At 36.7% G+C, this 13544-nt stretch overlaps 1 protein-coding gene across 3 annotated transcripts in view; it reads right to left on the bottom strand.

The window, feature by feature from the left end:
- Positions 1–13544, bottom strand: part of nbeaa (neurobeachin a) — an 828675-nt gene that overhangs the window by 532842 nt on the left and 282289 nt on the right. For all 3 annotated transcript variants that reach the window (XM_059646713.1, XM_059646714.1, XM_059646715.1), the window contains one exon: positions 7231–7669. In XM_059646713.1, the coding sequence (XP_059502696.1) occupies positions 7231–7669 (439 nt within the window). The remainder of the gene's footprint in view (positions 1–7230; positions 7670–13544) is intronic.

The raw sequence follows: 13544 nt of genomic DNA, 5'->3' as shown, positions 1-13544 counted from the left end.
AGAAATACTGTATTAGTATATTGTGTCCCTGGTGCCAGAGTCCAAGAGGTCTTGAACAGGATGCAGAGCATTCAGAAGAGGAAGAGTGAAGATCAAGTCATCATAATTCATATGTGAATGAACAATACAGGGAAACAGAAAAGCTGATTATAGGGGGTCAGGACAAAAATTAAAAATCAGGTCCTCTAAGGTAACAATCTCAGGATTACTACTAATGCCACCTGCTAGCGAGTTTAAAAATAACAGGATACATCAGCTGAATACATGGCCAAAGAATTGGTGAATGGCACAAGGATTCAGTTTCCTGACAATATTGGTATTGGTTGTGAGGAGGGCGGTTGCATTTAGGCCAAACTAGGAACGATGTTCTCAACAGGCTGCTAGCGAGTGCTGCCAGGGAAGATTTAGACTTGAATGGGAGCCTGAGCACGAAGACAGAGAAGTGGAAACAAGGATAGAAACAAAAGATAAAAAAAAGTAGAAAAAGTTGAAGGCAGAAAACCAAATGAGTTCATAATGCAAAATAAAATTAAAATGACCAACAATATTAAAAAGAAAAGTCTAAAGGCATTGTATTTTAATATCTGGAGCATTCACAACAAGGTAGATGAATAAACAGCAAAACTGGATATACACTATTATGGTATATAGTTACAATCACAAAGAGACAGCTGCAGGGTGACGAAGGATGGGAACTGAACATCCAACATTATTCAATATTTAAGAAGGACAGACAAATAGGAAAGCAGAGATAGTAGGAATTGCAGATGCTGGAGAATCTGAGATAACAAGGTGTAGAGCTGGATGAACACAACAGGCCAAGCGGCATCAGAGGAGCAGGAAGGCTGAAGTTTCAAGCCTAGACCCTTCTTCAGAAAAAAGGGTCTAGACCCGAAACGTCAGCCTTCCTGCTCGGCCTGTTGTGTTCATCCAGCTCTACACCTCGTTATCTCAAATAGGAAAGCAGGTGGGAGCAACATTGTTAGTAAAGGATCAAATCAAAGCAATAGTCAGAAAGTATAACGGCTCAGAAAATCATGATGTGGAATTTGTATGGGTGGACATGAGAAACACCAACGGGCAGAAAATAGTGATGGGGTTGACCATAAGCCCCCAAACAGTAACAAAGATGTAAGGGAAGACATTAAGCAGGAGACACATGCAAGAACATTACAACTGTAATCATGCATGACTGTGACCTGAATACAGATTGAACAAACAAAACTAGCAAAACATACTGAGAGGAGGCTTTTCTAAAGTGTATGCACATAGGCTTCCTCAATGAATACACGAGAAACCAATTGGAGAGTAGATTATCCCAGGCGAGGTATTGTGCAATGAGAAGGGATTAATTAACAAATCTTCTTATCTGGAGTCAGTTAGTGAAGAGCAACTGTAAAAATGTAGAATTTTCCATCAAGGTGGACAGTGAAGATGTTTAATCTGAAACTAGGACCATAAAACAAATAAGGGGGACTATATGGGTATGAGGCACAAATTGAAAATTGAAAATGATAGATTAGGGAAGCTTATTAAAAGGGTTGGTGGTAGACAGAAAATGGCTCATACTTAAGCAAGGTATGCAAAATTACATCAAATATAATTTTCTATTTGATGCAAAAACAAAACCGAAAACGTGGTTTAACCATGGCTTACAATAGAAATTAGGGATAGTATTAGAATCACACAGGAGGTGCAAAAAATTGCCAGAAGCAGCAGCAAGTCTGAGGACAAGGTACAGTTTGGAATTCAGGAATAGAATATAAAAACATTGATCCAAAGGGGGAAATAGAACATGAGGCCAAACTTCCAGGGCACATGAAAACTGACTGAAAAATCCGTGTGTGCAGAAAATGATTAGCAAATAATAAACAGACACACCTTACAATCAGACGTGGAGAAAATTACAATTGGGATCAAAGAAATGATAAGAATAATTGAAAATATATTGCTTCTGTCTTTATGAAAGATAACACAAATAATTTTTGAGAAATATTAGGGAACCATGAGTCTTGTAAGGGAGAGCAATTATAGAAAATTAAAGAAAATGATGCTCGAGAAATTAATGCGAGTTCAAGGCTGACAAATTCACAGGGCGTGATAGTCTGCACACCAGAATACCAAAGAAAGGGGAACTGAAAATGTTGGATGCTTTGGTGGTCATCTTCCAAATTAATGAGTCTGAAGCAGTTCCCACAGATTGTACGACAACAAATATAACTTCATTATGTCAAATAGAAGGGAGAGATAAACAGAGAACTACAGGCAGGTTAGCCCGTAGCTGGGAAAATGTTAGAGTTTGCTATAAATGACATGATTACAGTACAGTTGGAAAGGATTAATGGAAGTACACAAAGTCAGCACAGGTTTGTGGAAGGAAATCATGCTTGACAAATCTACAAGAGTTTTTTGAGGATATAACTAGTACAACAGATAAGGGGGAATGAGTGGATGTGGATTTCAAGAAGTCATTTGATCAGAGGCTAAGAAGCCAAAATTAAAGCACAAGGGATTGGAGGCAATGTACTGGCATGGATTGAAATCTGGCTGACAGACCAGAAACATAGCCTAGGAATAAAAGAAGGATCCTGATCTGAAACGTCAACTTTCCTGCTCTTCTGATATTGCGTGGCCTGCTGGAATGAATGAGTCTTTTTCAATTAGCAGTGCCCCAGCTATTCTTCACATATATAGTCTGTGTGTGTGTGTGTGTGTGTGTGTGTGTGTGTGTGTGTGTGTGTGTATAAATTACTTACATGATGGAACCAAATGCAGCATTTCCATGATTGCTGATGACACCAAATAAAATGGAATTGTGAGTTGCGAGGAGGATTCAAGGAGAAATTGACAAATTGTATATGGGCACACACACGGCAGTTGCACTGTAACATGGAGAAATGTGAAGTTATACACTTCAATGTGAAAAACCAGAAAGGCAGAGTAATGTTTAAATGATGATATATTGGGAAATGTGGCTGTACAAAGGGATCTAGATGTCCTTGTATACCAGTCAATGAATGAGAACAGGTGGTGCAGCAAGGAATTATGAAGGCATATGGTATATTGTTTTCATTGCACAAGGGATAGAGTTCAGAAGAAGGAAGGTCTTACTGCAGTTATAAAGGGCCTTGGTGAGAATGCACCTGGTATACTGCATGCAGTTTTGGTCTCTCTACCTGTGCACAGATATATTTGCTAGAGGTAGTGCAGGTTCATTCGGCTGATATTGAAGATGGCAGGGTTACTGTATGAGGAGAGATTAGATTAACTAGGCCTTTATTTTGAAGAATGACAGGAAATCTGATTAAAACTCAAAATTCTAAAAGACCTAGACAGACTCGATGCAGGGAAGATATTCCCCGGGGTGGAGAATCTAAAACCACGGATCACATTCTCAGGATATGGGGATAGGACATTTAGATAAACAGTATTTCTTTTTCATTTCAAGAGTGGTCAATCTGTGGAATTCATTTCTACAGAAGTCTGAGCCGCTGAGTATATTCAAAAAAGAGATTGATAATTTTTTAGGTATTGAAGACACCAAGGGATATCGAGAGAAAGCAAGAAGGTGGCATTGAGAGCCATGATCAAACTGAATGGTAAAGCATGCTCAAAGGCCTGAATGGCCGCTCCAATTCTTAGTTTATATGTTTCACTTGATGTGCCTTATTATATTTAATCAGGAATACTGAATTAAGATGCGCAATAACCAGTTCTGAGGAAGGGTCACCAGACCCAAAACGCTAACTCTGTTTTCTGCTCTACAGATGCTGCCAGACCTACTGAACATTTCAGGCAACTTTGTTTTTGTGTGCAATAACTGCACTGTGTAACACACAGTGATGAGGTTGAGGTCTTCCACTAAACAGTCAGTAGTCTTAATAATGTACAAAAAAAAACCAAGGATACTTCCAAGGGCAGCTCATCACCATCTTCTGCTCAAGGGGAAATATGAAGGTGAATGAATATTGGCCAAACCAGCCACATCCATAACTCATAAATGAGTAATTAAACAAAAATCACTTTGGAAAGAAAAATAAAAATCTTTTTCCCCATACACATAACTTTTAGTTTGAAATGATATTAAGAGCATACAAGACATTTACGCCCTTGTGCTTGCTCCTCCCTATAACATAACTAAGACTAATACTTTACTTTCAATTCACTTCTGCACCTGAATGCATTTCCTTCAGCTACCTTTGAGTTCAAGACTGTTAAATTTGAATGTAGTACACGTTGATCATCCAGTTTCTAGCGTAGATAATTCCGAAGTTCAAAGTCCTCCAGGGAAGAAATTCTACCTTATCCCAGCATCAAATAGTCCTTACCCTAAGGCTATGCCTCAGTTCAAAAATGTGCAGCCTCCTAAAGCACATACACTTCAAAGAATCACTGCAGATTCTTCAAACTACTAGGGAACACAGATCCATACGAATCAATTACTCCGTACTGGACCAACCTCACATCCAGACAACAATCGAGCAAATTTTCATTACCCCTCATCCTTTACATACAGAGAGTAAATCTGCATACAATAATCTAGATGTGATCTCATTAAAGGCCATGTACAACTGCATCATGGATCATTTATGCAGACACCAAGCACATGCAATAAAGGTTAGCAAATGATTTGGTCCTCTTAATCTTTTACTCTATTTGCATATTAACTTAATATTTCCTATACAAGGACATCCAAATCCATCTGAACACCAACATCTAATAGTTTCATACCTTTTAAAAATATTCAGCTTTTCTATTCTTCCTACTAATGTGAACAACTTCACATTTCCCCCTATTGCATCCCATCTTTCAGCTGCTTCTCCACTCACTTAATCTATTAAACTTCTTTGATTATTCTTTGTGTTCTCCTGGGACAGCTGCCTTACCCACCTAATTTTGTGCCATCAGCAAATGAATACACCACATTCAGATGTTGGGGAAAAAAAATCAAATCTCGCAATCACTGTATTTTTTTAAAATCATTCACAGGATCCAGGCATCACTGGGTAAGCCAGTACTTATTGGCCATCACTAATTTCCCAAAAGCCAATTAATGGTAGGGTCATAGAACAGAGAAACGCAGGGGTTCAGGTACATAATTCTTTGCAATTTATGTCTCTGGTAGACAAGGCAGTTTAGTGTGCTTGTCTTCATTGCTCAGGCCTTTGAGTGTAGGAGTTGGGGTGCAATGTTATGGTTGTACAGGACATTGGTGAAGCCTCTTCTGGAGTGGACTGTGCGGTTCAGGTCACCCTACAGGAATCGGAGAGGGTTCAGCAAAGATTTACCAAAATGTTGCCAGGAATGGAGGGTTTAAGTTATAAAAATAGATGGGCTGGACTCTTATCACTTAAGGCTGAGGGGTGATCTTAGAGAGGTTTGTAAAATTATGAGCAGCACAGATAAGGTGAATAGCAAAGGTCTTTTCCCTCAGGTTGGGGGGGGGGATTTCAAAACTTGGGGGCATATTTTTAAGGTGTGAAGAGAAAGATTTAAAAAGGACATGTTGGGCAATGTTTTTTTGTACACAGAAAGTGGTTCGTATGTGGAATGAACTGCCAGAGTGGTGGTGGATGCAGATATAATCGCGACATTCAAAAGGCATTTGGATAAGTACATGAATAGGAAAGGTTTGGAGGGATATGAGCAAAACGCAGGCACATGAGGCTAGTTTAGTTTGGGAACATGGTCAGACTGGACTAGTTGGACCAAAAGGTCTATTTCAATGCTGTATGACACACTGTTGTGTGTCACATGTAGGCCAGACAAGATAATGATGGCAGTTTCCTTCCCTAAAGGGCATTAGTGAACCAGATGGTTTTTTTCTGACAGTTGGCAACAATATGATGTCATCATTAGACTCTATTCAAAATTTTTATCGAATTGCAATCCCCGTTTCTCAGAACATTACCTGGGTCTCTGGATTATTAGTCTAGTGATAACACCAGTACACAATCACCTCCCCAACATCATATTGGGTATGGTAGTGAAGAAAACTAATAACTGGAAAAGAAGAAATTTTACTTTCAGAGTACATATATCAATATATCAAGCGTATCTGGCTTTACACATTGCCATTGCTTGAATCATTCAGGAATTCATTACTTTGCAAATCCTGCAATACTAACACAAACTGGAAAAAGGATGGAATGTGATGGTCAAAGAATATAATTCCAGCAGTGTAACAGGCAGAATGGTTCCTGAAAACATACTAAAATTAAAATGGTGAATGTACACCCTAATGCAAGTGTAAAATTCAACATCAGTGACTTGTTTTATTCAAAAGATACAGCATTCCAAGTTAGACTGAGAACTTTCCAGGAGATTTTGCATCAAGTGAGTACAATATCTGCTTTGGATCTGGAAATCTATCACTAAAATACTCTTTTAAACTATTTCCCCATATGTCATGCCTGAGAAATTCAACCAGACTCAGATCAGCATTTTGTGCGACTCTATATTTTCAACTAACTGCATTTATTTAAAAGATAAACCAGAAACTATCTAGAAAATTGTTTAAAATGAAAAAGAGCAGACTCCACATTTGAAACCAAATGTAGCATACCTAATGAATGCAAAAAATTACAATAGAGAATGTTCTCTAAAGATTTTTGTTAAATTATTAAAAGTGCCATCATGGGAATTTGGATCTTCTTTGACTAGAAATCTGTTTAGACTCTTCATAATATAATTACATCTTGCTAAAGACAGATGAGGCACCAGGAATCTAATATATTTAAACTAATTGAAAAATTCAGTTCACCAGAAGCACAAGAGAGTGGGGTCTCTTAAAGGCCGATCAAAGGTTCGGACATTGAAGAGAAATTTTTGATGTTGTCACTCTCAATCGCCTGAATGCCTGATAGACAAACAGATCCTTCTGTCTCCCTGGCAGTTCGTTTCACTGGCAGGTGGCAAACAATTAGACACACCAATTTGTGCCTCGTGATGACATTAAACCATGAAACAAAGTTGTATGTGGAGCTCAGTGATTTGTGTGAAAGCATTTCAAAAATAATACACTTTGCAGTGGCAACTCATTTCAAGCTGCCACCTCCCATTATGCCTTTGAGCTGTGAAGACGACAGGCTTGGGTTATGTGATACTGCTGTTCAATCTGCCTCTGAACCCCCTGGAGACCTCTCCGCCTCTCACCAATATCACCTTATCACTCACATTCATAAATACACTGGTTGGTGAATAAATTAAAACAACATCGAGGCTTTTCACCTGTCAAAGGAATGAAACTGCATTGGAAGAACAGTCTGAGCTTCTCTTTTCACAGTTGGATCAGGGTATGATACAGGTTCAGGTCCAGATTCTGCACGCTCCATAGGTGCTGCAACAAGGCTTTTCAGAATTTCCTTGACATTCATGCCTTTTCCTTGACTGACACTCGTTACAGATGAACTTGGTTTCAGCACTTCAATTGGGCTCTCAGCTAAGCTTTCTTGGGATTTCTTTACTTCGGAGGACAAGGAAGATAAAAGTTCATTCATTGTATCTGGCACAGTTGCTGTTTCCAAATCAGAGCCATTCATAACACCAGTTATTTGCTCCTCTCCAATTCCTGAGTCAGTATGTGGAATAGAGCTTTCAACTTGTATATCTTCAATTGGCGTTAGAATTTCTTTTTCTTTGTTGCCTTCAGGGAAAGTAACAGGATTCTCTGTAAAATAAATAAACACACTAAAAAATTAATTATCAAACTTAGGAGAGTTATAAGGCTGCAGTTAAACTATGTTCTCATCTTAACATTCAAAACAGCTCTTCTTATTGCTGACTGCAGAAAAAGTACATTTAAAAACAAAAGCAAAAACTTTGAAGATCCTACATAAATGGTTAATAACAAACTACATACAAACTACAGATAGGTTTAAATGTATTTTCCAAATAATGGTTTACAACTGGAAATTTTGAACAAAATGTGAAAGCAAGCTTTTCCTTTAGCATTATATACAAGCAAATATTCTTTGCCAGGGTTCTACATAATTTCAATATCAGTCAAACATCGGCAATCTGATAGCAGTGTTCCTTTCTACTCCTGAAAGCATGAAATTGCATGTAGATAATGGAAAAATATTATTTCTTTAACCAGATTAGACAGGAAAAATCATGTTTTTGATTATTATTGAATTGCGCTTTGCAACTTCTAATATTTGAACAGGCATTTCAGTGAGCAGATAGTATTTTAATTGCTTCAGTTTTTTTAGCATATTGCTGCAATTGTGGCAAGTTCACCATTAACCCACTGATCAAGTGGAAATGCTGCACTAAAGTGGTTTTGTCATGACATTGTAGGATACCACTGAAAATTACTAGCACTATTTTTAAAAACATCACATGTTATTAACATTTGTTACACTTCACAAATTAACATTAAATAAACTAATTTTTTTAAAAAATCTTGTATTTATTTCCATCTTTCTAGAACATTGCTTGCATTTGTTCAATTAAATAAGAAGTACCCCAGGATAGCTGCTTCTTAAATAAAACCAACCTTGTGTGGAAAGTGCATGAATATAACACTGAAAATAGTCAAATAATTCACAAGTGATGTATGTTTTTAGCTACTAAGTGGAATTTATTTATCATAAATCAGTAATACATTTACTTAAACATTGAGATATATTTATAATATCAGCTTAGTTATGATTCTAAGTCTAATCCATATTTGTCAATCTGTTGAAATATTTTTCTTGTCTTCACAGTTCCTACTATTTGTTGTAAAATAGGCAACAAATTAATTTGGAACACAGCACCACTTAAACAATACTTGAAATGAAAAAAAAATGTGAAAATCAACAATTTCCCAACAGGAAATAAATGCAGTTATAAGCTTAAAATAATGTTAAGTATAAAAAAGGTGACAATTTAATTCAATGTAAAAATCCTTCTAAAAATTTTGCATCTAGTTTGAATTCGACAGGAATCAAACGAATGTCTATTTGGTAAATCTTCATGCTATATAAAAAGTATTTCTTCAAAAAGAAAGGTACCTTTGCACACTTACGTTTCCGGTACTTATATATTTAATGACTGAAGTTTTAGGCTGCTTTAACTTGAAATCTACTAACCTTAAATAATTGAAAGAGTAATAACATATAAATTTATTTAAGTCTCTTAAGTGAGAATTAATTCACATTGTCTGGAAATCTTGAGAGTCTTGAGTCATGAAATTGGGTTCAACATTTCAACAACTTGCATTTAATGTTGTTTTTGAAGTATCATATGCCATAGCATAGCTACAAAAGAACATAACATTATGAAATAAGAGAAGTGAAATGCCCACACAGCAAATTCCCAATTTCTGACAGAATATCAGATTAAGCTCTGAACAGTGTTTCACAATAGTCTGATAAATACTGATTTCAATTTACAGATGACAAAAATTTAAGCAATAATATGAGTATCACAAATCTCTCTTTTTAAATGATTGCTAACAATAAAGCTTAATTTAACAAAATAGCTCTTGAAGCTGTCTAAATCCAAACTCTGTTGACGTTAAACCTTTGTGATTAGGATTTTTTTCTACATTTTTCCCTCCTTATCTACAAGAAAGTAGTGAAAAAAACAGACAAGTCTATTTTATTTTTACCTCTGCACAAAGCTTATGACTCTTTATTTACACACAAAAGGAGCAGGATGTTGTGCTACTTTTACAATTCAGCTATAACAATTTTCATGCTTACTACTTTTCTGAAAAGGTATTTTGTCGTATAATATTTGCATGTGAAAAAGTAGAATCTGTAGAATACCAAATGTATTCCTTAATCTTTCAACACAAAACTTTCTTTTTAAACTTTGTTCAAGGGATTCAACAGAAGCTTTTAACAGTATAATTGTTTTCTAGATGATTTTAAATAGTAACCATTTCAAATTTAAATGATAAATTTTGACATGCCAATTGTTTTTCTGGCCATCCTTTTTGAAAGAAGCATTTCTGCTAGGGTATCATTCTTAGAGTATTTGATTTTTCTGCAGATGCACATTTTGTCCGTGGCAGTAAGCTAATCATATAGGCACTGGTTTATTTGGGTTCTATTGTCCCCTCATTTCCATGATTTCTATGAAATCACTAACAAAGACATGCAGCCAGAATTAGGTCAATTTGGGCCTGTCAGATCATTCTGTCTATCTATGCATTGAGGCAGGTGTTCTGCCATATTGAATACCATTCAATAAGAATTTAAGTGAAACAATGTAATCAACAAGTTAATAGCAGATTTCACAACTAGTGAAACATTTATTGCTATAAGAAACATAAGAAATAGGAGCAGGAGTAGGCCATCTGACCACTCGAGCCTGCTCAGCCATTCAGCAAGATCAAGGTTGATTTTTTCATAGACTCAGCTCTACTTGCCCGCCCAGTCACTGTAACCCTTAATTTCTTTACTGTTCAGTAATCTATCTTTGCCTTAAAAACTTCAATGAGGTAACCTCAACTGCTTCACCAGGCACAGAATTCCACAGGTTCATAACTCTTTGGGAGAAGTTCCTCCTCAACTTAGTGCTAAAGGTACACCCCCTTATTTTGAGGCTATTCCCCCTAATTCTAGTTTCACCTGCCAGTGGAGAAAACCTCCATGCTTCTAACTTATCAAGTACCACTCATAATTTTACATGTTTCTATAATATCACCCTCATTCTTCGAAATTCCAATGAGTACAGTCCCAGTCTACTCCATCTCTCCTCATAAGCCAATCCTCTCAACTCCGTAATCAAAGTGAACCTCCTCTGCACGCCCTGCAGTACCAGTACATCCTTTCTCAAGTAAGGAGCCCAAAACTTTTCACAGTAATCCGACTGTGGCTACACCAACACCCTATACTGCTGCAGCATAACCTCTCTACTTTTAAACTCCATCCCTCTAGGAATGAAAGACAATATTCCATTTGCCTTCTTAATCACCTGGTGCACCTGCAAACCAACATTTTGTGATTCATGCACAAGGACACCCATGGTCCCTCTGCAAAGCACCATGCTGCAATTTTTCTCATTTAAATAATAGTCCATATTGCTGTTATTCCTACCAAAATCGATGATCTCACATTTACTGACATTGTACTCCATCTGCCCGGCCTTTGCCTACTCACTTAACCTACCCATATCCCTCTATAAACTTTCAGTATCCTCTGGACATTTTGCTCTACCATTCATTTTTGTGTCATCTGCGAACTTTCACACACTACACCTGGTCCCCAACTCTAAATCATTTGTGTAAATTGTAAATAATTGCGGTCCCAACACCGATCCATGAGGCACACCACTAGCTACTGATACACAACCAGAAAAACACCCATTTATCCCCACTCTTTGCATTCTGTTAGTTAACCAATCCTCTATCCATATTAATACATTACTCACAACGCTGTGCACTTTATGTTATGCAGCAGCCTTTTGTGCAGCACCTTGTTGAATTCGTTCTTGAAATCCAGATACACCGCATCCAGCAGTTCTCCACTGTCCACTACACTCATATTGTCCTTGAAGAATTCCAGTAAATTATTTAAACATAACCTGCCTTTTATGAACCCATACTGCATCTGCCCGATGGGACTACATGCTTCAGATATCTACTGTTTCTTCCTTAGTGATTGATTCAAGCATTTTCCCCACAATAGAAGTTACGCTAATGTGCTAAAGTTACCTGCCTTTTGTCTACCTCCTTTTTTAAACAGTGGCATCACATTTGCTGTCTTCCCAACTGCCAGAATTGTGTCAGAGTCCAGCAAATTTTGATAAATGACCATGAGCACATTTGCTATTTTCCCCATCATCTCTTTTAGTACCCTGGAGTGCATTCAATCAGGGCCAGGAGACTTGTCTATGTTTAGACCCATCAACTTGTCCAACACTACCTCTTTAGTGACAGCAATCATTTCTAGGTCCTCACCTGCCATAGTTCCCTTGCTATGAATTTTTGGTATGTTATTTGTGTCTTCCGCTGCGAAGACAGACACAAAATGCCATGAATGCCTGATGGCAAGAAATGTATAAATATTTAAGTGTCAGTTATAGCAATTAATCTGCTTTTAACAGTATCGTCACACTTCTGTATATTTATTAGAATTACTTAGAAGAATTTGGTACCTTTAAACAAAAATAATATTTTAATTATCGTGCAATGTTATGTAATGGTACCTGAAGCACCTGTTTAGGTACTAGTGTTCTGACATGTTTTGCATGTATGAAGCAACTTGGAATTGTGACAAGATCCAAAGGATATGTAAAATCAGATTGAGTGAGCCACAAAGAAATGATGGCTTGAGGGTTTTGAGATAAAGTTTTAAATACATTGTTTTTAATAATTTTATACAGAATTGAACATACAACAGCACATAAAAATATGAAAAGTTATAAGATGATGGCATAATGTGAGTCTGAGATACTGCTATTCATGTTCTTAGTTGATAGACTAAATCCCTTAGAACCATAGCAAAGTTACAGTATAGAAAAAGGCCATTTAGCCCATTGTGCTTCCTTTCATTCCTTTTTTCATTTCAATGGGATGAGAACATTTCTCTCTGTGCCAATCTCCTGAAAATGTTGACGCCGTATGTAGTATATTACATAACAAACAGGCACCCTTTAATACATTAACTTGTCTAATGGATCATTTGTCATCTGTGAGCCCAGACATCTTCTGTTGGTTGGTTACTTGGCTATTAGGGATGTTATAATTACAGTCTGATCACAAATCCACACAAGTTCACATGAAACATAGATTCCAGAACAGCAATTAGCATTAGCAGTCAAAACTTCAATTATGTTAACAGCAATGTAAAGTACGACTTCTTTAATCGTGTTTACATCAGGATGTTAACAGTACTGCGAGACATTTGCATTTCGTATGCTGCATCTGCTCGTTTTAAATGCAGTGTTAAGGCCCAATTTCACTCCAGTGTGCAAGACTTCTTGCAGAATATAATCTCTGTTTCCGTTTGTAACTATTTCACACTGCTCTTCAGTGAAATGCACAAGTATTTACTTTTTAAGTCTTGTACATTTTACTGTTTGACAGATGTAACATACAGAAACAAACTACATAAAAAGAATACATTTAATAAGAAACAGCTCAGACATCTTCACAATCTCTAATTGTCACCTAATTAAATTGATCATACGTTCATACTTTCAGTGCAAATACAAATGGAGACATCTTAAATTTGATAATCATAGTATAGTGTCCCACTGCATTTATCTACAAGTATGGAAGTATTGTTGGACTCTATACCTATATTTCAAATGCTAAAATGATATATCCATTTCCGACTAAATACATAGCTACATTCCAATACCAAAATGTCCTTTTCAATGCAACTTGTAACAAAACTTATTAGCTTACAACCACCTTGAGACAGAAAACATAAATGAAAAAATTACAACAGTGCAAGAATTTATATATATTCCATTCCATCAACTTGAAAAGAACAACAATAGTTACAGAAACTCTAAGTTTTACTATCTGCGATCTACAAGGTTATTAAGCATTTTGAACAGTTCTCGTCTGTTTTTTTAGAGTACTAGAGTTCAGGTCACCC

The sequence above is a fragment of the Stegostoma tigrinum genome, chromosome 6 (genome assembly GCF_030684315.1).
Source record: "Stegostoma tigrinum isolate sSteTig4 chromosome 6, sSteTig4.hap1, whole genome shotgun sequence".
Taxonomy (NCBI): domain Eukaryota; kingdom Metazoa; phylum Chordata; class Chondrichthyes; order Orectolobiformes; family Stegostomatidae; genus Stegostoma; species Stegostoma tigrinum.
This window is presented reverse-complemented; position numbering and strand designations above follow the sequence as displayed.